Genomic DNA, 26334 nt, shown 5'->3' on the forward strand with positions numbered 1-26334 from the left:
TTGAGCCACAGGCACTGCCCATGACCAAAGATTTTGACACATTGAGACAAGAAGTTGCAGTCCTCAAAGATCTGAGAAACACAGTAGAATCCCTCAGTAATGGAATGGAGGAAGCAGAAGAAAGGATTTCTGACATTGAAGACAAAGTTTTCGAACGCTCCCAAACTCTCAAAGAGGATGAGAAATGGAGGGCAAAAACAGATCACTCTCTCAGAGAGCTCTGGGATAATTCGAAGAAAACTAATATTCGTCTTATAGGGATCCCTGAAAGCGATGAGGTGTCTTCACAAGGCACAGAGTCTCTTCTCCATGAGATTACGAAGGAGAACGTTCCAGACATGCCAAGAGATTCTGAAATTTAGATAGCAGACAGTTTCAGAACTCCAGCACGACTCAACCCGAATAAGACATCCCCCAGACACATCATAATCAATTTCACTAAAGTTAATATGAAGGAGAAAATTCTGAAAGCAGCCAGACGAAAGAAAACCATTACGTACAAGGGGAAGAATATTAGAATAACTGCAGATCTCTCTGCTTAAACCTTTCAAGCTAGAAGAGAATGGTCATCAACTTTTAATCTCCTAAAACAAAATAACTTTCAATCCAGGATCCTGTACCCAGCTAAACTGAGTTTCATTTATGATGGAGAAATTAAATACTTCAATGACATTCACATGTTGAAGAAATTTGCCATAACTAAACCAGCTCTCCAGGATATTCTCAGATCTATCCTCTATAAAGACCAGCGTAATCCTCCACCACAAAAGTAAACCCACCCAGAAAATTTTGATCAAATTTTAATCTCCATAGTCACAAAAGGATTAAAAATGTCCACTGGACTCTCGAAAGGCTTATCAATATTCTCAATTAATGTGAATGGTTTAAACTGTCCTCTAAAGAGGCACAGGTTGGCTGACTGGATACAAAAACTCAAGCCAGATATCTGCTGCATACAAGAATCGCATCTTACATTAAAAGACAAATATAGACTCAAGGTGAAGGGATGGTCATCTATATTCCAGGCAAATGGAAAGCAGAAAAAAGCAGGTGTTGCCATCTTGTTCGCAGACGCAATAGGCTTTAAACCAACCAAAATAATTAAGGATAACGATGGACACTTCATATTTGTTAAAGGTAATACTCAGTATGATGAGATCTCTATTATTAATATTTATGCACCCAACCACAACGCACTTCAATTTATAAGAGAAACTCTAACAGACATGAGCAACTTGATTTCCTCCACTTCCATAGTAGTTGGAGATTATAACACCCCTTTAGCAGTGCTGGATATATCCTCCAAAAAGAAGCTAAGCAAAGAAATTTTAGATTTAAATTCGACCATTCAACATCTGGACTTAACAGACATCTACAGAACATTTCATCCCAACAAAACTGAATACACATTTTTCTCATCAGCCCACAGAACATACTCCAAAATCGACCACATCCTAGGCCACAAATCTAACCTCAGCAAATTTAACAAAATAGAAATTATTCCTTGCATCTTTTCAGACCATCGTGGAATAAAAGTTGAACTCAATAACAACAGGAACCTGCATACCCACACAAAAAAATGAAAGCTAAACAACCTTATGCTGAAGGACAGATGGGTTATAGACGAGATTAAGAAGGAAATCACCAAACTTTTGGAATAAAACAACAATCAAGACACGAATTACCAGAACCTCTGGGATACTGCAAAGGCAGTCCTAAGAGGGAAATTTATAGCACTGCAAGCCTTCCTCAAGAAAATGGAAAGAGAGGAAGATAATAACTTAATGGGACATCTCAAGCAACTGGAGAAGGAAGAATACTCCAACCCCAAACCCAGCAGAAGAAAAGAAATAACCAAAATCAGAGCAGAATTAAATGAAATTGAAAACAAAAGAATTATAAAACATATCAATAAATCCAAAAGTTGGTTTTTTGAAAAGATCAATAAAATAGATAAACCCTTGGCCAACCTAACCAGGAAAAAAAGAGTAAAATCTCTAATTTCATCAATCAGAAATGGTAATGATGAAATAACAACAGACCCCTCAGAAATTCAAAAAATCCTTAATGAATACTACAAGAAACTCTACTCTCAGAAATATGAAAATCTGAAAGAAATTGACCAATACTTGGAATTACACCACCTACCAAGACTTAGCCAGAACGAAGTGGAAATGTTGAACAGGCCTGTATCAAGTTCTGAAATAGCATCAACTATACAAAATCTCCCTAAATAGAAAAGCCCAGGATCAGATGGCCTTACATCAGAATTCTACCAAACCTTTAAAGAAGAACTAGTACCTATACTACTAAACCTTTTCCAAAATATAGAAAAAGAAGAAATATTACCAAACACATTCTACGAAGCAAACATCACCTTGATCTCCAAATCAGGGAAAGACCCAACAAGAAAAGAAAATTATAGGTCAATATCACTAATGAATATTGATGCTAAAATACTCAATAAGATCCTAACAAATGGGTGGTGCCTGTGGCTCAGTGAGTAGGGCGCCGGCCCCATATACTGAGGGTGGTGGGTTCAAACCGAGCCCCGGCTGAACTGCAACCAAAAAATAGCCGGGCGTTGTGGCAGGTACCTGTAGTCCCAGCTGCTTGGGAGGCTGAGGCAGGAGAATCGCGTAGCCCAAGAGCTGGAGGTTGCTGTGAGCCGTGTGATGCCATAGCATTCTACCGAGGGCGGTAAAGTGAGACTCTGTCTCTACAAAAAAAAAAAAAAAAGATCCTAACAAACAGAATCCAACAACACATCAAAAAAATTATACGGGGTGGTGCCTGTGGCTCAGTGAGTAGGGCGCCAGCCCCATATGCCAAGGGTGGCGGGTTCAAACCCAGCCCCGGCCAAACTACAACAACAAAAATAAATAAATAAATAAAAAAAATTATACACCACGACCAAGTGGGATTTATCCCAGGGTCTTAAGGCTGGTTCAATATACGTAAACCTATAAATGTAATTCAACACACAAACAAACTAAAAAATAAGGACCATATGATTCTTTCAATTGATGCAGAAAAAGCTTTTGATAATATCCAGCATCCCTTCATGATCAGAACACTTAAGAAAATTAGTATAGAAGGGACATTTCTTAAACCAATAGAGGCCACCTACAGCAAACCCACAGCCAATATCATATTGAATGGAGTTAAATTGAAATCATTTCCACTTAGATCAGGAACCAGGCAAGGTTGCCCATTGTCTCCATTGCTCTTTAACATTGTAATGGAAGTTTTAGCCATTGCAATCAGGGAAGAAAAGGCAATCAAGGGTATCCACATAGGGTCAGAAGAGATCAAACTTTCACCCTTTGCAGATGATATGATTGTATATCTGGAAAACACTAAGGATTCTACCAGAAAACTTTTAGAAGTGATCAAGGAATACAGCAATGTCTCAGGCTACAAAATCAACACCCATAAATCTGTGGCCTTTATATATACCAACAATAACCAAGCTGAAAAAACAGTCATGGACTCTATTCCTTTCACAGTAGTGCCAAAGAAGATGAAATATTTGGGAGTATACCTAACAAAGGACGTGAAAGATCTCTACAAAGAGAACTATGAAACTTTAAGAAAAGAAATAGCAGAAGATGTTAACAAATGGAAAGACATACCATGCTCATGGCTGGGAAGAATCAACATTGTTAAAATGTCTATACTACCCAAAGCAATATATAATTTTAGTGCAATTCCTATTAAAGCTCCATTGTCATAGTTTAAAGATCTTGAAAAAATAATACTTCGTTTTATATGGAATCAGAAAAAACCTCGAATAGCCAAAACATTACTCAGCAATAAAAACACAGCAGGAGGAATCATGCTACCAGACCTGAGACTGTACTATAAATCGATAGTGATCAAAACAGCATGGTATTGGCACAAAAACAGAGAAGTAGATGTCTGGAACAGAATAGAGAACCAAGAGATGGATCCAGCTACTTACTGTTATTTGATCTTTGACAAGCCAATTAAAATCATCCAGTGGGGAAAAGATTCCCTATTTAACAAATGGTGCTGGGTAAACTGGCTGGCAACCTGTAGAAGATTGAAACTGGACCCACATCTTTCACCATTAACTAAGATAGACTCTCACTGGATAAAAGATTTAAACTTAAGACATGAAACTATAAAAATACTTGAAGAAAGTGCAGGGAAAACTCTTGAAGGAATCGGCCTGGGTGAATATTTTATGAGGAGGACTCCCCAGGCAATTGAAGCAGTATCAAAAATACACTACTGGGACCTGATCTAACTAAAAAGCTTCTGCACAGCCAAGAAAATAGTAAGTAAAGCAAGCAGACAGCCCTCATGGGAGAAATATGGGAGAAATATGGGAGAAAATATTTGCAGGTTATCCCTCCAATAAAGGTCTAATAACCAGAATCCACAGAGAACTCAAATGTATTAGCAAAAAAAGAACACATGATCCCATCTCAGGGTGGGCAAGGGACTTGAAGAGAAACTTCTCTAAAGAAGACAGACACATGATCTACAAACACATGAAAAAAAGCTCATCATCCTTAATCATCAGAGAAATGCAAATCAAAACTACGTTGAGATATCACCTAACTCCAGTAAGAGTAGCCCACATAACAAAATCCCATAACCAGAGATATTGACATGGATGTGGAGAAAAGGGCACACTTCTACACTGCTGGTGGGAATGCACACTAATATGTTCCTTCTGGAAGGATGTTTGGAGAATACTTAGAGACCTAAAAATAGACCTGCCATTCGATCCTGTAATTCCTTTACTAGGTTTATACCCAGAAGACCAAAAATCACAATATTACAAAGACATCTATACCAGAATATTTATTGCAGCCCAATTCATAATTGCTAAGCCATGGAAGAAGCCCATTGACCCACGAATGGACTAGCAAATTGTGGTACATGTATACCATGGAATATTATGCAGCCTTAAAGAAAGATGGAGACTTTACCTCTTTCATGTTTACATGGATGGAGCTGAAGAATATATTCTTCTTAGCAAAGTATCTCAGGAATGGAAGAAAAAGTATCTAATGTACTCAGCCCTACTATGAAGCTAAATTATAGCTTTCACATGAAGGCTATAACCCAACTATAGCACAAGACTATGAGAAAAGGGCCAAAGAAGGGGAAGGGAGGGGGGAGGTTAGGGTGAAGGGAGGGTAATGGGTGGGCCACACCTACTGTGCATCTTAGAATGGGTACAGGCGAAACTTACTAAAGGCAGAATACAAATGTCTACATACAATAATTAAGAAAATGCCATGAAGGCTACGTTGAACAGTTTGATGAGAACATTTCAGATTGTATATGAAACTAGCACATTGTACCCCTTGATTGCACTAATGTACACAGCTATGATTTAACAATAAAAACAATTACTATTTTTCTAAAATTTCATCTCCATAGATGAAAGATGATATAGCACCATGGATATGAAGAGCTTGGAAATTAAAAATAAAATATTCAAGAACCACATAGCAGCAGGGATGCAGGTGAAGATGAGATCAGTGAGCTGGAAAATTAAGCCAAGGTATTCATTCAAAATGTATCTAAAACAAAAGATATAAAAAGTTTCAAGGGCGGTGCCTGTGACTCAGTCGGTAAGGTGCCGGCCCCATATACCGAGGGTGGTGGGTTCAAACTCAGCCCCGGCCAAACTGCAACCAAAAAAAAAAAAAAAAAATAGCCGGGCGTTGTGGCGGGCGCCTGTAGTCCCAGCTACTCGGGAGGCTGAGGCAAGAGAATCGCTTAAGCCCAGGAGTTGGAGGTTGCTGTGAGCTGTGTGATGCCACGGCACTCTACCGAGGGCCATAAAGTGAGACTCTGTCTCTACAAAAAAAAAAAAAAAAAAAAGTTTCAAAGAAAAGTTAAGAGACAGGTCCAGAAATTTCAATAGCCACCTAGTAGTTCCAGAAGGAGAAAAGAGACTATAGACAGACGACTCAAAGCAACTCTCAAAGGAATTTCCTGGAGCTAATGAAACTCAGATGGACAGAACTGACGAAGGACTTAGCAAGATGAATGAATGAAAAAAGAGATTGTGAAATTTCAGACCAAACTGTCATTATATTGTGGAAGTAAAAATATACCTTTTCATCCATAGAACCTCCCTAGAACAACTTCTACTAGGGAACATAGAAGAAAATTAATCTAAGAGGGGAAATGTGGATAGCAAAAGCAATGATAAACAAAGAAGTAAAATATATTGGTGATTAAAAATAATTTTTTAAAACATTTTAGAACAAAGCTTAGAAGAATAATGAAACTAAAATCCCAGATGGTGCCCTCTAGCTCTTTCCTTCCCTTCCTCAGTGACTTTGGGAGCCATGTGTCCCTTAGGATATAGGTACAAGAAAGATGTCTCTACATTTTCTTTTCTTCTTTTTTTTTTTGAGACAGAGTCTGAAGCTTTTGCCCTGAGTAAAGTGCTGTGGCATCATAGCTCACAGCAACCTCCAACTCTTGGGCTCAAGTGATCCTCTTGCCTCAGTTTTTCTATTTTTAATAGAGACTGGGTCTTGCTCTTGCTAAGGCTGGTCTCAAGCAATCCACCCATCTCGGCCTCCCAGAGTGCTAGGATTATAGGCATGAGCCACCGTGCCCAGTTCTACATTACTTTTTAGAGGACTGATGCCCAGGAGAATAGCTCAACCCTCATCAGAATATGACATGAATGATAAATAATCCTTTGTGATATGATAAATAATACTGAGATTTCAGAGCTTCAAAGTTTGTTACCACAGTATAACCTGTCCATTCAATGTTTCTCTCTGCCTGCATGCCCTGCTTTGGAGGGCCTCAGGACAGGTGTTGGAGGTGAGAAGGTGGAAGGTGGGACCAGAAAGGTGGAGCTTTAGGGATGAGATGCTCAAGACTCAAAGACCTCTCTAGGTTGAAGGGATATTTGTAGCTGCTGTCATTATATCCAAGACCTTTTATGCTCCCATCTCATTTTTCAGTTTAGTCATTTAGTGGAAAGAGCATAGAAACAGGTGTCAATTCTGGTCCTGCTGTTGCTACTCCAAGGCTGTGTGGCCCTGAACAAGTGTCTACCCTTTCTGGGCCCAATTTCCTCTTCCTTAAAAGGTAGGTAGCTTCACCTGCCTGGTGAACATCTAAGGATGGTGAGAAAGGTACAGGTGCATTTAATGCAGTGAATAAAGAGAGGCTCCAAGTGACCCCTTCCCCTGTTCCAGAACCTTCTTCCTCTGGTCTTCTGTGCTTTCCAATACTCTTTACAAGGTGATAAGAGCAACCACTTCCATTCCCTCTATCAAGGTTGGACCTTTTTGGTCAGAGGATTCCCCTCTTCTTCCTCAAGAACTCTGGACTCTTCACTCGCTACTTGGTCATCCTGGGATTGTTTCTATGAGCTCTGGATTAGATTCTGTCCAAACTGTACTCCTAACTGTTGGTAACTTCGGACAGCCCACTGGGCCTTTGTATCTTAATGTGTAAGATGAAGAAATCTTTACTCAGGAATCTCAAGGGTCTCTCAAAATGTCAGAACCCAAAAATGTCCTAGAATCTTGGACCCTTTTAATGGTATCTAAGTAACAATGGAATCACATGAAGAAAAAATGCAGAACGCTGAACCCATCAAACAGACCCTCACTTCTCAGCTGAGAGCCATGCAGAAGAAACTGCCCTGCCTCCTTCCTCCTCAACCTTCTCTCCATCCTACTTCTCCCACTACCCGGGCTCGGCCTTCAACTCCCTCCCTTCCCTCTGTCCTCCCTCTTGTCCCCAGGACTTCTTTGTCTCTTTGCCCCATGCCAACCTCAGTCTCTAGCCACCTGGCCCAACCTGGCTCCCTTCCTGCCTCATGCCCAGACCATCTCCCTCCTCTTGTCAGTTTCCCTCATCCCCATCTCTCTGCCTGGATCACCTCCACCCTTACCTGCCCCACCAGTCCCTTCCCCACCTGCCTACCTCCCCTCCTTCTCCCTTCCATCCACCGCCCCTTTCGACTTGCTCCACTCTTCTCCCACAAACCTTCCTTGATGCCAACACCTCCTCCACCCCCCACTCCTTCCCCCAGCTGCATGGGCCTGGGGCCCAGATAGGCCTCCCCAACTCCTGCTAGGACTTGGCCCCACCCAGCCATCTCCAAGCCTGATGACTCCCATCCTCCGTCATGTGGGGACACTGGATGATGACCAGCAGACATACAACCTGAAGGGCACCTCCCTCAGGTAAGGGCCTCTTTCCCAAGACTGGGTTCTAGCTATCATGTCTTGGTTATTCTGCTCCCTGAGTTTAGCGTACATCTCAATTCCCATCTGTACATCAAACTTAAACAGAGACCTTATTATTTTTACCTAAGAACCTGCATAGGGAGTAAAGCCTAGGGAAAATTGCAAGTGGATTCTAAGTTCTGATTCTCTCTATTCTTTTTTTTTTTTTTACATATACATGTGTTTATTAGGTTTCCACTCTGATTCTATTAATCTCTACACTTAAGACATGGACATGCTGATTGATACACAGACACACACAATCCTAAACTAACAGCTCACAGTTCCCATAACCCTGTGTAGAGATATCTTCAGCCCATAAGTGCAAGGCAGCTTTAGCCTGATCATGGTGTGAGTGGAATGATCCTGAGAAGTTCTGTTCTCCCTGCCCTTTGATATAATACAAACTACTTGGCTTAGATCTTTACATTTACTTCTTTTTCTCCTTCTTTTTTTTTAAGACAGAGTCTTGCTCTGTTGCCCAGGCTACAGTGCAGTGGTATCATCACAGCTCACTGCAACCTCAAACTCCTGGGCTCAAGCAATCCTCCTGCCTCAGCCTCCCAAGTAGCTGTGAGTACAGGCAACTGCCATACTGCCTGGCTAGGTTTTCTATTTTTAGTAGAGAGGGGTCTCGTTCTTACTCAGCCTGGTCTTGAACTCCTGAGCTCAAGGGATCCTTCCCCCTCAGCCTCCCATTGTGCTAGTATAAAAAGTGTGAGCCACCATGCCTGGCCTCAGTTTATTTCCATATCATATTTATCAGTTGAAGTCCATTTAGAATACATTTAATCTTTGAATGAGGAAATCTTTTTTAACACCAGCAGCTGAGGACTGAGTTAACTGTTCACCACTTACTTTTATCATTGGCCTGTGAAGGCCCCTCATTTATTCATTCAAGTTTATGCTCATTTACCACTTGTACTCTCATTAAAAACTCTCAAAATATTTTGATATGTACATGTGTATATTCTTGTAAAATATGACTTCTCTGTCATAGGGACATGTTTTCCATTATTTTGTGGGCTGTATTTTAAAATTTTGTACATAGTATTCTCTAGGCTTCCTTTTGTTTTTCTGCCTTTTCACCCAGCATTCTATTTTTAAGATCCATCTGTGCATTGCATGTGTCATTTTCTAACTTCTGCCCTGTATCCTTTGAGTGCCTCCTCCGTGTTCCCCTCGTCCATCATTTCCCCAGTGACAGACACAGGCTGAGGCAGCCTCTAACTCTCCACCATGACAGTTCTGAACTGACCATCCTTACACACGCCCCCTTTTGGTACAATGTGAGAGTTTTCTGGAGCAGGTACCCAGCCGGGAGAGCCCTGGATTGATGAGTCAAGCTAGAGGAAAATGCAGGGGACTACCCTCAGAGAGATCATGCCTGACTTTCTTCAGTAACTGCCTTCCAGATGTACCATCCCAGGAATAATCCACAATAATCTTGGACCACCTAAAGTTTTTCCACTTTAGGAATCCACTATCTATAGGAAGAGGGAAGGTTTCCAGTGTTCCTATGAAAGCTGTGACCTTCTCAAAGGACCCCTGCCCTGGAATTCATGAGGTGGTAGGGTTTGGAAGGTGTTGGTGGTCTACATTCTATACAACTAGGGACATCTGATTTTAAGATGATATTTTTAAAATAGACACTACTGATGTAATAATTTATATAAAATAAAATGCCCCCATTTAAGGGTACAGTTTGATGCATTTTGATCAACATATACACCCATGTAACCACCACCACAATCCAAATATAAAATATTTCCATTATTTCCTCAAATTCCTTTGTGATCTTTTGCAGTCAATACTTCCACCCACCTCACATCCTCAAGCAACACTGAGACTTTATCCCTTTAGATTAGTCTTTTGTGTTCTAGGATTTCATTTAACAGTTTTTGTGTCTGATTTATTTCTTTTTTCTTCTTAAACCAAGTCTAAACTGCACAGATGATTTCTTCCATTCATTAGCTGTTTTTGCAGTATATCTATGTTGTTGGCTACAGTCCTCCCTTGGTGTTCACAGGAGTTTAACTCCAAGAGCCCTGAGGATAGCAAAATCCGTGGATGCTCAAGTCCCTGATATATAATGTCATAGTATTTTCTTTTCTTTCTTTCTTTTTTTTTTTTTTTGAGGAAGAGTCTCAAGCTGTCGCCCTGGGTAGAGTGCCATGGCGTCACAGCTCACAGAACCCTCAAACTCTTGGGCTTAAGTGATTCTCTTGCCTCAGCCTCCCAGCACTAAGGTGCCCACCACAACGCCCAGCTATTTTATTGTTGCAGTTGTCATTGTTATTTTGGCAAGGCCCGGGCCGGGTTCCAACGCGCCACAGACTCGGTGTATGTGGCCGGCGCTCTACCCACTACCGAGCTATGGGTGCCGCCCAGCATAGTATCTTCATATAAGCTACCATATCCTTCCACAGATTTTAATCTTTAGATTACTTATGCTACCTAATGCAATGTAAAGCTGTGTAACTGGTGGTTACACTATATTGTTTTTATTTGTATTATTTTTATTGTGGAGGGTTTTTTTATATCCAAATATTTTCAGTCCTTGGTTTGAGGAGCCCTTGGATCCGGAGAGGCCGACTGTATTATCAGTAATACATTCTCTTTAGTACTGATGAGTATCCCATTATACTAATACCACTGCCTCTGTTACTAGGTATGATAGTTATCAATGTGTTGCTTCTGCACCCCAAATCCACCCGTCGGGACCTGCTCTGGCAAGGATGGCAGAGCCCTGTTAAGCATTTCTCCACTGCGGTTGCAAGGTGTAACTTAGTCAGTAGATGGCGCTGGAGGGACCTTGCAGAAGGAAGCAGCTTTTCCTGGTGTCAGTGAGCTGTGCCGCTGCCCGAGGCACGCGCCTGGGGATGGCCGTGAGCCTCGCAGCGTGCTGAAGCCTGCGAGCTCACAGCCCCAGCCCTAGCCCTGTGCCCACCTCCAACAGCCCTCCCGCTGTCCTGCTGCTGAGCCGCCTGACGCCCTGACTCCCTCCCCGCCTGTCGCCGCTGCCTGGAGGCTTGTTTTCCAGTCGTCCGCCATACGCGGACACTGTGACTCCCGAGCCTTGCGTCGTTCTGCCAGCAAGTTCACTCCTGCCAGCCTGTCCTGGGCGTGTTGCCTCCTTACCTGGAGACTAGACCTAGTCTGGGCTGGGCAACCCAGCACACTTCTTCAAACCATGCTACATGTTTCCAATGAGATTCGAATCCCAGCTTTAAGGAGAGGTTCTCCTTCCCATTTGTTGCTTCCTTGAGACCCTCCCCGAGCCTTTACAATAGTCTACAACTCTAAAGAGATCTTTTTACACCCCTGTTCTTTTTACAGTTATAGTTACTCCCCTGCTAGCGTTAATCGTTTTTAAGAAATAAATTTTATTGTGTATATTTGGGTATATAACATGGTGTTAAATAAGATATGTATACATAGTAAAATGGTTGCTATACTGAAACAAATTACCACATCCATCATCTCACAGCCCCTCCCACACATCCGTCCCCAGGGCAAGAGCAGGTATAATTTATTCATTTAGCAAAAATCCCAAATACAGAGCGCTACTGTTAGCTATAGTCTTCCTGTTGTATATTAGATCTTTCAATTTGTCCAGCCTATGTATTTGCTACTTTGTATCATTTGACCTAAATCGCCTTATTTTCTCTCCACCAACCATAACCCTAATAACCACTGTTTTATTCTCTCTGTATGTTTGACCTTTTTTTTTTTTAAAGAAAGAGAAAAGGAAAGGAAAAGAGAGAAAGAAACAAAAAGAAAGGGAAGGAAAGGAAGAAAGAAAAGATAGTGTATTAAATCTAGAGATCGATTCAGGGAGAACTGGTATCTTAACCATATTGTGTCTTTCAATTCATGAACATGGTATAACTCTCCATATATTTAGATTTTGATCAATTTCTTTCAGCAATGTTTTATTTTTCAGCGTATTGGTCTTATATTTTGTTAAAGTTATCCCTAAGTTTTTCATGGTTTTAGATGGTACTATAAATAGCATTGCTTTAAAATTTCATTTTCTAAAGTTATTTTTAATAGTATGTAGAAATAACATTGACGTTTACATACTGACCTTATGTTCTGAGTCCTTGACAGATATATTAGCTATAGTCTTTTTTCCTTTAGAATTTTCTATCCTGCCATCTCTTTTTTTTTTCTTTTTTTGTAGAGACAGAGTCTCACTGTACCGCCCGAGGGTAGAGTGCCGTGGCGTCACACGGCTCACAGCGACCTCCAGCTCTTGGGCTTACGCGATTCTCTCGCCTACAGGCGCCCGCCACAACGCCCGGCTATATCACCCTCGGTATATGGGGCCGGCGCCCTACTCACTGAGCCACAGGCGCCACCCCCTGCCATCTCTTAATAAAGGCAATTTTACTTCTTTCATTCTTATCATATACCTTTTATTTGTCTTGCCCAGTTACCTTATTGACCAGGACTGACATTACAATGTTTAACAGAAGCAGTAAAAGCAGACACCCTTTTCTTATTCTTAATCCCAGGGTGAAGTGTTCAGTTTTCACCGTTAAGTATGAGTGTATCGTGTTAGCTCTAAGTTTTTCATAGTTGCACTTTTTGAGGTTAAGTAAGTCCTCTTCTATTCTTAATTTGCTGAGAGGGTTTTTAAAAAATTATAAACAAGTATTGAATTTGGCCAATATTTTAATGCATTTTTTGAGATAATTGTATGGTTTTCTCTGTTTTCTATTTTTCCTATCATTCTTTGTTCCTTTTTTTTTTTTGCTTTTCCTACCTTTTTAAATATTGTGTATTTTTAATATTGCTCTTTGTCTCCTTTATCTCCACTTTATAAGTTTATTAGCTAAATGTTTAATTTTTTTTGCTGTTTTATTTTTATTTTTAGTGTATACTCTATGCATCCTTTTTTCTTTTCTTTTTTTTCTTCTTGTCCTTGACTCAGGATATTGTATGCATCTTTAATCACAGTCTCCCTTCCAATAATATTATGCCTCTTGAAGTATAACATAGAAAACTTACATCATAAACGTCTGTTTATTCTGTCCCATTCTTCATGCTATTGTTACCATATGGTTTTAATCTACATAAGTTAAACCCCATAATAAATGGTTATTGTTTTGCTTTAAATATAGTTATCTCTTAAGAAAGTAAACAAGAAATATTTTATATTTACATTCGTATTTTTGGTGCTTTTACATCCTTTTGTATAGATTTGAATTTCCATTTGATATCATTTTCCTTCAACTGAATAATTTGCTTCAATGCCATATTTTTATTTATTTATTTATTTATTTACTGAGACAAGAGTTTCACTCTCTAGCCCTGGGTAGAATGCCTTGACATCATCATAGCTCACAGCAACCTCAGTCTCTTTGGGCTTAAGAGATCCTCTTGCCTCAGCCTCCTGAGTAGCTGGTACTACAGCACCTGCCATGACACCTATTTTCTATTTTTAGTAGAGAGATGGTTCTTGTTCTTGCTCAGGCTGGTCTCAAACTCTTCCTCTCTTCCTGGCCTCCTACAGTGGTAAGATTACAGGTGTGAGTCACCATGCCTGGCCATAATACTGTACTTTTTGAAGTGCAAAACTGATGGCAACAGATTATTTCAGCTCAACCTGAGCCCTAAGCAATCACTAATCTACATTTTTTCTTTATAGATTTGCCTTTTATGGACATTTCATAGGAATGGAATCATACATGTGATTTTTTGTGATTAGCTTCCTTCATTTATCATAGCGTCTTCAAGGCCATCTATGTTGTGCCATGCATGTCTTTCCTTTTTATTGCTAAATAATCTTATATTGTGTGGACACACAACACACATTTATCCATTCATCAATTGATGCACATTTGGGTTTTTCCAGTTTTTGGTTATAATGAATAATGTTGCTAGGAACATTCCTGTGCAAGTTTTTGTGTCGACATATGTTTTCAATTATCTTTTGCATATTCTTAGGAGTAGAATTTCTGGGTCTTATGCTAACAATGTTTAATCTTTTGAGGAATTGCCAAACTGGTTTCCATGGTAGCTGCATCATTTTACATTTCCAAGAATCTAATTTCTCTACCTCCTCCCCACAGCTTCTTTTTTTTTTTGCAGTTTTTGGCCAGGGCAGGGTTTGAACCCGCCATCTCCAGTATATGGGGCCAGCACCCTACTCCTTTGAGCCACAGGCGCTGCCCCTCCCCACCACTTCTTATTATCCTTTTTGATTATGGCCACCCTAGTGGGTATGAAGTAGTATCTCATTATAGATTTGATTTGCATTTCCTTGTTGGCTTATTCGTCATGCATATGTCTTCTTTGGTCAAATGTCAGTTCAGATCCTTTGCCCATTTTTAAATTGGGCTGTTTGTCTATTTATGATTGATTTGTAAGGGTTCTTTGTAGATGCAATAGCGGAGAATCTACTTCCTTGCTTCTTCCAGCTTCTAGAGGCTGTTCACATTCTCTGGCTCATGCTCCTCTTCATCCATCTTCAAAGCCCAGTAACTCGGTACCTCTCTGACCATTCTTCTGCAATCACCTCTCCCTTTGACCACAGCTGGGAAAGATTTCCCACTTTTTTTTTTTTTTTCCAAATTCTTAGCATTTGCATTTTCTTTTTTTTTTATTATTATTAAATCATAGCTGTGTACATCAATATGATCATGGGGCACCATACACTTGGTTCATAGATTTCCCACTTTTAAGTACCCATGTGATTAGACTGGGCCCAGAAACTAATCCCAGATAATCCAGGGTAATCTCCTATCTCAAAGTCTTTAATATAATCACATCTGCAAAATCCCTTTTGCCATGTAAATTAGCACCACTGTCACAGGTCAGGATGGTGGCTCACACTTGTAATCCTAGCACTCTGGGAAGCCAAGGCAGGAGGATTGCTTGAGCTCAGGAGTTGGAGACCAGCCTGAGCAAGAGCCAGACCCTGCCTCTACCAAAAAAATAGAAAAAGCTAGCTGGGCATAGTGGCAGGTGCCTCTAGTCCCAGTTACTTGGGAGGCTGAAGCAAGAAGATCTCTTGAGTCCAAGAGTTTGAGGTTGCCTTGAGCTACGATGATGCCACAGCACTCTACCCACTCTACCCAGGACAACAGAGTGAGACTCTGTCTCAAAAAACAAAACAAAACATTGTCACAGGTTTGAGATTTGAATGTGGTCATCTTTAGGGAGCCATTATTTTGCCTACCACACCAGCACCAATAATGCTTCAGTGAATGTCCTGATACATGTCTCTTTAGGGATCTATATATAGGGTCTGCATGTAACTAGACCAGATAGTGTCAGATTTCTCTCTAAAATGGCTGCACCAAACTACATTTTAACCAGAATCTGAAGTTCCCACATCTCCATGTCCTTGCCATCATTTGGCATCATTTTACATTACATTTTTTTTATTAGCTTTGTATTTTGCCTTTCAATTTTAGATCTATTAAGCCAACTAGGGCTTATCTTTATGTCTTGATTTAGATAGGGATGCTTTCTTTGTCCAGATAAAGGGGTTTTCCTAACACTTTTTTTTTTTTCAGGTTAATTTGAGGGTACAAAGAACTAGGTTATTGGGCGATGCCTGTGGCTCAAGGAGTAGGGTGCTGGCTCTGTAGGTACTGGGTTCAAACCCAGCCCCGGCCAAAACTGCAAAAAACAAGAGAATGTTTTGAATTCATCCAGGTTAATACAAAAGATGTAAAGTCACCATCTTTTACAGCTGAATACTATTCCATGGTGTACATACACCACAGTTTATTGATCCATTCCTTGGTTGAGGAGCATTTAGTTTGTTTCCACATCTTGGCAATTATAAATTAAACTGTGATAAACTAGTGCAAATGTCCTTATGACAAAATGATTTTTTTTCTTCTGGGTAGATGTCTACCCAGATTGGAGGATCAAATAGAAGGTCTATTTTGAGTTCTTTGAGGATTTTTCTATACTTCTTTCCAATGAGACTTACAAGTTTTCAGTCCCACCAACAGTGTAAAAATACTTAACACATATTTAAACAATCCATTTTCCCCATTGTTCCAAGGTACTCCCTTTATCATGTAATAATTTTCCAGATATATATGTGCCAATCTTTGGGTACTCTCTCTCTTTTTTTTTTTTTTTAGACGGAGTCTCACTTTGTTGCCCTTGGTAGAGCAGTGTCATAGCTCACAGCAACTTCAAACTCTTAGGCTCAAGCGATCCTCTTGCCTCAGCCCCCCAAGTAGCTGGGACTACAGGCGCCCTCCACAATACTTGCTGTTTTTAGAGATGAGGGTCTCACTCTTGCTCAGGCTGGTCTCGAACCCCTGAGCTCAGGCAATCCACCTCCCTCAGGCTCCCAGAGTGCTAGGATTATAGGTGTGAGCCACTGCACCTGGCCTTCTCTCCTTTTCTTTAAATAGAAATTGATCTAGCCATTCATGGACTTGGATCACTGCATGTAATTTTAAAGTAAGTTAAAATACTAACTAAAATTTTAATTAAGATAACACTGAATTTATAGATCAATTGGGGAGAGAGGTAGTCTTTATACTAAACTGTCCCATCCCAAGAACAGGGAATGTCTTTTCATTTAGTCAGATCAACTCTTTTATTAGACTTTAAAAGTTCTCTCCATAGAGGTCTTATATATTCTTAAATAATCCCTAGATACTTAATGACTTTTAGTATTGTGGGTAATATTTCACTTGTTATTTATGGGTTTTAGCTGTTACAGAAAATGCAATTGATTTTTGAAGAATGACCTTGTATTCAACCTTGCTGGGTGTTCTCATTAGTTCTAATATTGATACTACTTAAAAAATAGTTATTGTTAAATTATCTATAGTTTTCTCTCTTCTCTTTCAATCCTTACACCTTTTTTCTCTTTTTGGCATTGTACAGAATTTCCAGAACTATGTAAAATGGTAGCAATAATATTGGGCCTCCTTGTATTGACCTTAAAGAGAATGTGTCAAAGTATTTCCATTAACATAATATTTGCTATAAGTTTTTTGGTATATGACTTGTATCTTATTAAGAAAGTTACCTTCTGGCTGGGTGTGGTGGTTCACACCTATAATCCTAGCACTCTGGGAGGCACTCTGGGAGATTGGTGGATTGCCTGAGCTCACAGGTTTGAGACCAGCCTGAGCAAAAGCAAGACCCCATCTGGGGGAGGCTGAAACAAGAGAATCATTTGAGCCCAAGAGTTTGAGGTTGCTGTGAGCTGTGACACCAGGGCACTCTACTGAGGGCAACAAATGAGACTCTGTCTCAAAAAAAAGAAAAAAAGAAAGTTACCTTCTACCTGTTATCCTAGCACTCTGAGAGGCCAAGGCAGGTGGATTACTTGAGCTCATGAGTTCAATACCAGCCTAAGAGTGAGACCCCATCTCTAATAATAGCTGGGTATTGTGGTGGGCACCTATAATCTCAGCTACTTGGGAGGTTGAGGCAAGAGGTTTACTTGAGCCCAAGAGTTTAAGGTTACTGTGAGCTATGACACCAAGGCACTATCCCAAGGGTGACTATGTCTCAAAAAAAAAGTTACCTTCTGTTTGCTAAGAATTTTGTTGTGAATAGGATTAAACCTTATAACATGCCTTTTATGCATTTGGATAATTATATAATTTTTCTCCTATAGTCTATTAGTGTGGTGAACTAAAATGATTTTTTTGGTGATAATGCACCATCTTTGCATTCTTTGGATAAACACTACTTGATTATGACATATTACTTTCTAATACACTGTTGTATTATTTGTAGTATATACTCAGGATTTTCACATAGACTAGATTCTATTTCTCTTTTCTTAATATTTACTCTTAATATATAGATATTTAGAATGGATACTTAGGAAGATTGAAGTTACTTAATATCTGTGTCCTTCTCAATATTTTAGGAGGAGGCACCCTACTCCTCCTCGTTTAGTTATGCTTCTCTTTACTTTTACAAATTAAAACACTATAGTTTTACAATCTGTGTATGTTATTATTAGTAATATTTGACAGCAGTCTTCTCAGTTTTCCTTCTTGCAGCTCAGCCCTTCCATCCAGGATCATTTACCTTAATAACAAAAAGACATGAGATTTACTATGTTTCAGGCACTGTTGTGAGCACTTTCAAACATATTATTGGGTCAGGTGCAGTGGCTCAAACCTATAATCGTTGGCACTTTGGGAGGCCAAGATGAGAGCATTGTTAGAAGCCAGGAGTCTGAAAGAAGCCTGAGCAAGAGTGAGACCCTGTCTCTACGGAAAAATAGAAATATTAGCTAAGTGGCTCATGTTTGTGGTCCCCAGATACTCAGGAGGCTAAGGCAGGAGAATTGCTTGAGCCCATGAATTTGAGGTTGCAGTGAGCTATGATGATGCCACTGCTCCCTAGCCAGGGCAACAGAGCAAGACTCTGTCTCAAAACAAAACAAAATAAACCAAATGTATTATTTCATCTTAATCTTCCAGTAACCCTCTGAGGTATGTCCTGTGTTTTTTCTGTCTGAAAAACATACTTTAGAATTTCTTTCTTTCAATCTCAGTTCCTGTTTTCTGCCCTTTTTGTCATTGTTTTAGGAAAGAATTTTGCTGGGCCGGGCATGGTGGCTCACACCTGTAATCCTAGCACTCTGGGAGGCCAAGTGTGGTGATGCACATCTGTAGTCCCAGCTACTCCGGAGGCTGAGGCAGGAGGATTGCTTGAGCCTAGGAGTTAGAGGTTGCTGTGAGCTAGGGTGATGCAACTGCACCCTAGCTGGGGCAAAAGAGAAAAGAGACCCTGTCTTTATAAAAAAGAGAGAGTGGGTGGTGTCTGTGGCTCAAAAGAGTAGGGCACTGGCCCCATGTGCCAGAGATGGCGGGTTCAAACCTGGCCCTGGCCAAAAAAAAAGAGAGAGAATTTTGCTGGATAGAAGGATAGAAATTCTTGAATTCATGACAGCATATGCCAGAATCCTGGGGAACATCAGAGTTCATATATTTAACTCAAGCCTTCTCTCAAGAGATGGTGCCCACAGGGACTGCAAAGCCAAGAGCCAGAGCCAAGGTCCCCCTGAGGGCCTTTGGCATTGAAGCACATGCCATGACGATGCCACACTTCCTTTATCCTCTTCTGTACCCCCAAACCCATCCCTAGGAGGACAATGGTTTTGTCCAGAATATTAATGTATGATTTTGCCCCTCCATGAGGAAAGGAGGAAAGGGGTGCTCCAAAGATCAGCGATTGATGTAGTTCACAATACTAGAGGTCACTGCTATCTTTACTGCTTATACCAGGTGTGGCTGAAATAAGCAAGGCTCACCCGGCCATAGGCCTGAGCAGAGCTGCTGGACACAGGAGTTCAGAGCAAAAAACAGTGGGTAAAAAGCAGTGGCCTTTGCTCCATCTTACCTTGTGGAGTTCATGGGAATGGAAGACTTTGAGGTGGGGACCGGGAACCTGAGCGACATAGCCAGGAAGTTGCCTGGACCAGTCAGATTTCACAGCCCAAAGACATTGCTATGGCGATGGAGCTTCTCTAACAGGCATACTAGTCTTTCCTGACTCTCAACAAGGCATCCTCCTCCTTGCTCTTTTTAGTCACTGGGACCCCTGTTTTCTCTCTCCTAGAATTAAAAGCTGTCTAAAGAAAACAACACATCAAACCATTTTCAAACTGACTTTAATCATGTTTTGCTGCCCAAATACTGTACATGCAGAAGCCGAGTGAAGAATTTTCTTCTCAAGGGAATTGGCAAGAACGTTGTACAAAACAGCCGGCAGTCCCTCCCAGCTGTCCACCTGCCACCCAGGAACCACAAGAAGTATGGAAAGATGCTGCACATAGAAAATGTATAGAGCACAGATATAAAAGGCTAATTGCTTCTTATCTAAACAGTGTGCTTGTCCGTCCCTATCAGTTCCCTCTCTTTGCAGGATGCATTTGGAAATTCTAAAAACAGTGTTCCTGCCTGCTGTGAGCTTACCACTAAAGGAGTTGGTAGAGCCATCAGGCCCACTCTTCCTAAGGAAGCAGCCACTGTGCTTTCTGGGACAATGTCTGGTAAAATACGTTTTGGAGGGAGAAGTGGCTTTAAAAAACAAAATACTTTGAAGGGAAATAAGTTCCCTCTCTCCTCCCATCAGAAAGCATTTCCTTTAAAATTCTCAGATCTTTAGCCCCCCCACTGATACCATCCTAGAAGCAGAAATGAGGAACAGTCCCACCTCCTCTGCTGGTGGGGACACTGACCTAACTGGGGGTGCAGCTGAGGTTGTGACATCACATCAGCACCTTGAAAATTGTCCATTGTAAATAACCCTTAATTTTTTCTCAGCGTTACACAAGAATAAAAGAGGGAGGACAAACCATGAAGAGGGAAAAGCAGAGTCTGTGAGGATTCCCAGAGTTCTTGTCAGAAGCATCATCTGGGGACCGAGCAGATGAAGACCCGGGCCCAGCATGGGCACCAGGTGCGGGAGAAACTGGCTGCGGAACCAGGCACCAGGTGTACAGGCTGGCAACCCTCATCAGCTCCGGATCAGAGACTCTTAAACCCCAGAGGGACCCGGAGAGCAACCAGCTAATGCTCTGATTCTGCAGATGAGGAAGCTGAGGCCCAGGAAAGTGAGAAGTCTTGCGCAAGGTCATGGTTTCTGGCAAAACTATATAGAACAGCCTTTGATTTCCTGTGGCCTCTCCAGGTCATTGGCTACTGGGGCAGATGCTCCATTGCCCCTGAAATTCTCGGGCCTCATTTCCATCAGCCAAGACTGTCTGGAATCCAGTTCTGTGGACCTTTCTTGGCATAAGCGTGAACTCCTTTGGGAGGCCCAGGGCTCTGTCCTTACTGGCCAAGTTTCCAGCCAGAGCTCTGCAAGGTTTTTCCAAAGCAGAAACACATGTTTCAACAAGCACCTGCCCCACACCAGTCTAGGCCCAAAAGAATACAAGTTTCTCTCGCTGATGTGGCTTCCCTCACAGGCACAGCCATGCTGGGCCCACACAAGCCCAAGCTTAGGGTTGGGGGGAGGGGGAGTTACTTCGCTACATGGAAAGATTAAGCCCTTTGTCAGAGAACAAGGTCCCACCCTTGGGCACACCAACATCTGAGCCACATTTGTGCAGCTCAGCTGGCAGAACTGGTGCCCAAGGAGGCCAAGTTGCTCTCTTTGGCATCACTGACATTGCTCTGAGATGCTCAGGCACTCTTTCAAAATCACTCTTTCCCAGCCAGACCAGTGCAGCCCCCACCAGGCCTCACCTGAGGGTAGGGGGCGCCCCTGCTCTTCAATAATGCTTGTTTTTCCCCCAGCCTCTTCTGACCTGAGTGAAAAGCAGACTTGAGGGAGAAGGCAGGGGACGCGTCGACCTCTTCATCTCCTCTCTGATCACTCAGTGAAAGACAGTCCAGTAGAGGAAGCAGCATTTTCAAGGATCTATGTGTCAGGATATTGGAGAAGAAAACTCTGAGGAGAGGGAGGGGAGGGCAGGAGGTGCCAGGGAAGCAGGCCTCTTCTTTTCCATCTCCCTGCAGCCACTGCAGACACAATGCTGGACAACCTCCTGGCCCTGACCAATGGGCCATCTCTCCCGCAGGTAGAGAGCAGCTTATCTACAAGGAGCGAAGGCAGCAATTTCTTGCAGAGTTTGCACAGTGCTAGAAGCAGTCGGAGAAACAGAGAAGAGCAGCCTTACTAAAGCCGCACTGCGTTCTGGGCTGAGGAAGATGGGGAATGTGAGGTATTAGGAGTTCTGGAACCCCAGGGGAAGAGGAGCTCGCATCTCCCAGACAGCAGAGCCTGCAGTAAGGACCCTGGCTGCATGTCAGGGCTCCTGGTAATGCAGGCTGAGATTGTGCTACATTTCATTTCCAAAGAAGTACCCTTGTGGGTTTTTATTGTCTTTAAAAATGGAGGCTTCTGCTCTCCTCAAGGCTGGCAGTAAAGAAGAGGCCAGGCATGCCTCCCCAGCAGGTGTCATGTCCCTGGGAGGACTGGCTGACCTCAGCACTCTACCCGGCAGTGATTCCGTGAGAGATGAGCTCCACAGATGCCCTTTCCCTGGAGCTCCTGGGTTTTGCCTCAGCCCCATGAAACGCTGGCATTACCTGGGACTTGCTGGCTCCCAAGGGCCTCCTAAGTGTGCCTTTCCTAGTAGAACTGGGTGGCAGAAGAGACAGGATGAGGAGTAGTTTTGGAGATGGTTCTTTCCTGAAGGATCAAACTCCCTTTGTCAAACCAAAACCCTGGCTCCATTTACTGGAGCCTTCCTCATAGCAGAGCCCACTGCAGGGAAAAGGAGTCTGTGAAGAAAGTGGGGCAGACGGAACAGACTATGAAGACAGATGCATCACTGTCCCTGCCCACAGCCCACCATCACTACAGGGCCACTCCTGTCCCTGCCACATCTGTGATAATCCTCCTGACCAGAGGAGCTGGAATGACAAAGAGTCCCATCCTGTAACCTCTCCAGGGTTTCATCTGGGCTGACAGCATTGGAGCCAGGACACTGAACCTGGCAGTGAGTTGGCTCCAGGGTAGGGAGGACTCTGGAGAGATCAGGCTCCTTCCTTCCTCACCAAAGGCCAGGTCACACCTATTCTCGGACAGGCCAGCTCCAGCGTAGCCTCTCAAACAAGCCTCTTCACCTATGATGCTGAGAAACACTCTCTAATTCAGCCAGTCCCATCACACATACACATCAGCCTCACACAGCCTCACCCTCTTAGGGGAAAATCCAGGCAGGGATTAGTAATTTATTTGGTATAAAGGGTTAAAAGAATAATTCCCCAAGGTCAATTTGGAGAGGAGTTACCTTCCATTAGAGAGGTGGGACACTGCAGTGGCCCAACTAACGGGCAGTTTTGATAGCTGGGGATTGTTAGGTAGGTCAGCCAACTTATCAGCACATCACATCCCTCCTCTGGCCAGAACGTCCCTTGTGCTAACCCTCCCCCAGAGGCAAGAGGCATTTTGGCCTTGAGCTGCCCAGTGGCAGCCACTTTGCTGGCAGCTTTCCGCCTTCCTGGACCCCTAGGAAAGGAGGGTACTGTGTCAGTAGCCCCCATTTCCTGGGGGTGACTGCATGGTCTGGGTATCACTCCTTGGTGCCACATTAGCAAATGTCAATGGGACCCTGCAGATCACTAACAATCCCATTACTCCAGAGACATGGAGTATTTTCACACCATCATGAGAGCAACTGCTCTAGAAGTGAATACATCACCACTAGGAAATAAAAATACCCTTTGCAAGCAAGTTTCCTCCCTGTCCCCACTAGGGTCAAGGAGTACAGCGCCTTTTGCCCCACGTTTGGGAACACGAGAAAGGCATGCATTACCTAGTCCTAGCCATGGGAATGCGGAGGGCATTTCTGCCGAAAGAGAAAACAACCAGCCACCTCCTCCATGTACATGATGGTTCTCTTCTCTGACGGCACAAGGACAGAGGCTTAGGTGGGAGACAAGAGCCCACAAACTAACTCCGTTTACTTCCTTCTTGCCCCTCCCCCTTCCTGTCCTGAGGCAGGACAGGTGGGGTCCTGGCTTCATCTAGTTTCCTAGTTTTCTTTCCACCTTTCTAGGAGGGAGGTGACGTACTCTGGCTTCAGCCTAACAGGGAACCTGGCCAGGAAAGGAGGCCCTTTGGGCTGAGATGGTCTATCTTCACTAAACTGCCACCTCCATGTCCCCTATCCCCGAGTTTGGTTATGAATGGAGGCCAAGCACTGGGCTAAGACCTCACCACTGCTGTCAGGGGACACTTCCAGCCTCAGGTACTTGGATCACAGTTATCTTAGCACTTGGTATGAAGTCTGGGGAAGAGGGAGAAAAAGAGCCCTCCTCCACTTTGAACCCAAGGGCTGCTCTACTCATCTCCTGGGCAACCTTTCCCCTTTCACCCTACAGCTGAGGAGGGAGAAGGACAGATTTGGGCATTCCTGAGCCAGACTTCAAGATTCATAGCAGACATATCTCACAGGGGTCCAGTTCAGGCACTGGTCTCCACCAACAGGACCTGGCTGTCACATCAAGTCAGGATTTGAGGGGTGTGAGAAGTTTCAGCCAGACAAGGTGGGAGAGAAAGCAGAGGCAGGTGAGGTGCCTAGGGCAGGCCACTGGCCAGGGGGCAGCGGTGGAACACAAGAGGACAGGGAAGTTGAGGGGGAAGTATTGCTTATACAGAGCTGGTGACGGCAGCAGAATAGAATTCAGAGCCAGGCTGCTCGTGGAGCCAGAAGCTGGAGCCCGGTGAGTCTGAACTCCCAGACTCAGACCCTGGTTTGGAAATGAGCAAGACATAGAGCCCCAAATGAACAACTTCATGCAGCTCATCCCCAAAGTTCAGGTAGGATTCTCAATAGCGGCTCTGAACAAGTCAGCCTTAGCCCTGCTCTTATGAGTCACACCCTTAGGGGAACAGGGCCACCTTCAGGGCCTAGGGAGGACTGTCTGCTTTGGCAGGTAATGTCCCCTCTGAGGCTGATCTCCTGGCCCCACTGGGAGAGCTCCTTTGGCATGTTGGAGAGGAGGAGGCTTAAAGAGACAAAAGAGATGTAGGAGGTGCTAAAGGGGCACCTGGCCGGCCACCCTGGGGACTAAGACCTCCTTGTGCTCTGCTATAGGGAGGAGGTGGTTCCAGCCCCACAGAGAAGAGCGTCTCCAAGCCCAAGCTCCTGGGCACCATTTGTGTTCCCGGACCCCGCCAGGGTGCTAGGTGGGCATGCTACATGCTGCAGGACACATTTGGTGGAGGAAGAGCCACCGGAGCAGCTCGGGTAGGGAGGAGGGCATGGGGGCTTCCCAGGGGGGCCCCAGCGTGGCCAGCCGCAGTAATGCTACATTCCTCAGAAAACAGTGGCAGTGCTAGGAGAAGCAAGGGCGGAACAAAAGACAAGACAGAAAACAAAGCAGAGACGACCAGGAGCAGGCACTGGCAGGGATGCGCAGGCTCTGCCCTCATTCCTGGACAAGGCAGGATGGACCAGTGGCCGCATCCCCGACTTCCACACCTGGAGATTCCTCAGGGTGAGTCACGTCTACACAACACTCCTTTGGGTTTCTTTTCAAAAGGATACAAAGAGATGTGGAGACATTTTAGTCCATGTAGTCACTAGGACTAACTACACCCAGACAGGTGAACAGACAGAATGTGGTCGCACACGCACACACATGTACACTACAGTCTCCACTGCCAGCTGGGACAAGCCCAGTAGCCAACAGGCATGCAGCAGGACAAGGGGTCCAGAAAGACATGAAGACTATGTACAGGGGAGGGGGCCAGCAGGCACCCTTTCCCACATCACCGTCCCAGCCTCTCTTCCTGACATCCTTAGGAGCAGGACGGACTGGTGGCACTCTCCAGGGAGGACTGGGACAGGCGCCTGGTGAGGGATCCGAGTGTAGAGTCTGCCACTGAGGAGGTGGGGAAGAGTTTGTACCAGCCGGTGACCGCGGCACTCAGGTCCAGCTCATCCAGCATGATCTGGGCCATGCCCATGAAGCACTTGTGGTCCATGCGCCCATAGTCTCCCCAGACGATTACCTGCCAGGAAGGGAGGAAGAGAGGGAAAGCCTGATCTATTTCCCTAACTCCAGGACTAGGCAGTGGCCCCAGGAACCTGTAAGTTTCATCTGGGCACAGACAGGACAAAGAGAGCCAGATCTCAAGACTGCTTTAGGGCAACAACTTACTGAGCACTTAAGATGTGCCAGAGTTGATCCCATGGACTTTATATAAATTATTTTAACTGTTATAACAAGCCATGTGGCAAGGAATGCTGTGTATTATTATATCCACTGAGAGGAAACTCCCACTTAGAAAGGTTAATTGAATAACCCAAAGAGACATGTAATTATAGCAGAGCTGGGATTAGAACTTGAATGTGTCTGACTCCAGAAACTTCCAGCCTTCCAGTCAACAGTTTTCCCCAGGAAGGGGCAGACTGAGAGTCTAGGACCTGGGTCACAGCCCCAGCTCTGCTGCTGGCTCGCTGTGTCAGTAGCTCCCATTTGTGTAAGCCCCTTGCCCTTACCGGGCCTCAGTTTCCACCGGGTTACTGCAAGGAGGGAATAGGTTAGCCAGGTGGTTTTCACACTTGTGTATTTACTGGTGAATCCTTTTTTAAAGAGACACC

General features: G+C 43.4%; 1 protein-coding gene across 3 annotated transcripts in view; it reads right to left on the reverse strand.

The window, feature by feature from the left end:
* Window positions 1-19861: 19861 nt before the first annotated feature.
* RIMS3 (regulating synaptic membrane exocytosis 3) overlaps window positions 19862-26334 on the reverse strand; it is a 42647-nt gene continuing 36174 nt past the window's right edge. For all 3 annotated transcript variants that reach the window (XM_053576262.1, XM_053576261.1, XM_053576260.1), the window contains exon 8: window positions 19862-25742. In XM_053576262.1, coding sequence (XP_053432237.1) covers window positions 25530-25742 — 213 coding nt within the window. In that variant the 3' untranslated portion in view covers window positions 19862-25529. The remainder of the gene's footprint in view (window positions 25743-26334) is intronic.

The sequence above is a fragment of the Nycticebus coucang genome, chromosome 22, assembly GCF_027406575.1.
Source record: "Nycticebus coucang isolate mNycCou1 chromosome 22, mNycCou1.pri, whole genome shotgun sequence".
Classification (NCBI taxonomy): Eukaryota; Metazoa; Chordata; class Mammalia; order Primates; family Lorisidae; genus Nycticebus; species Nycticebus coucang.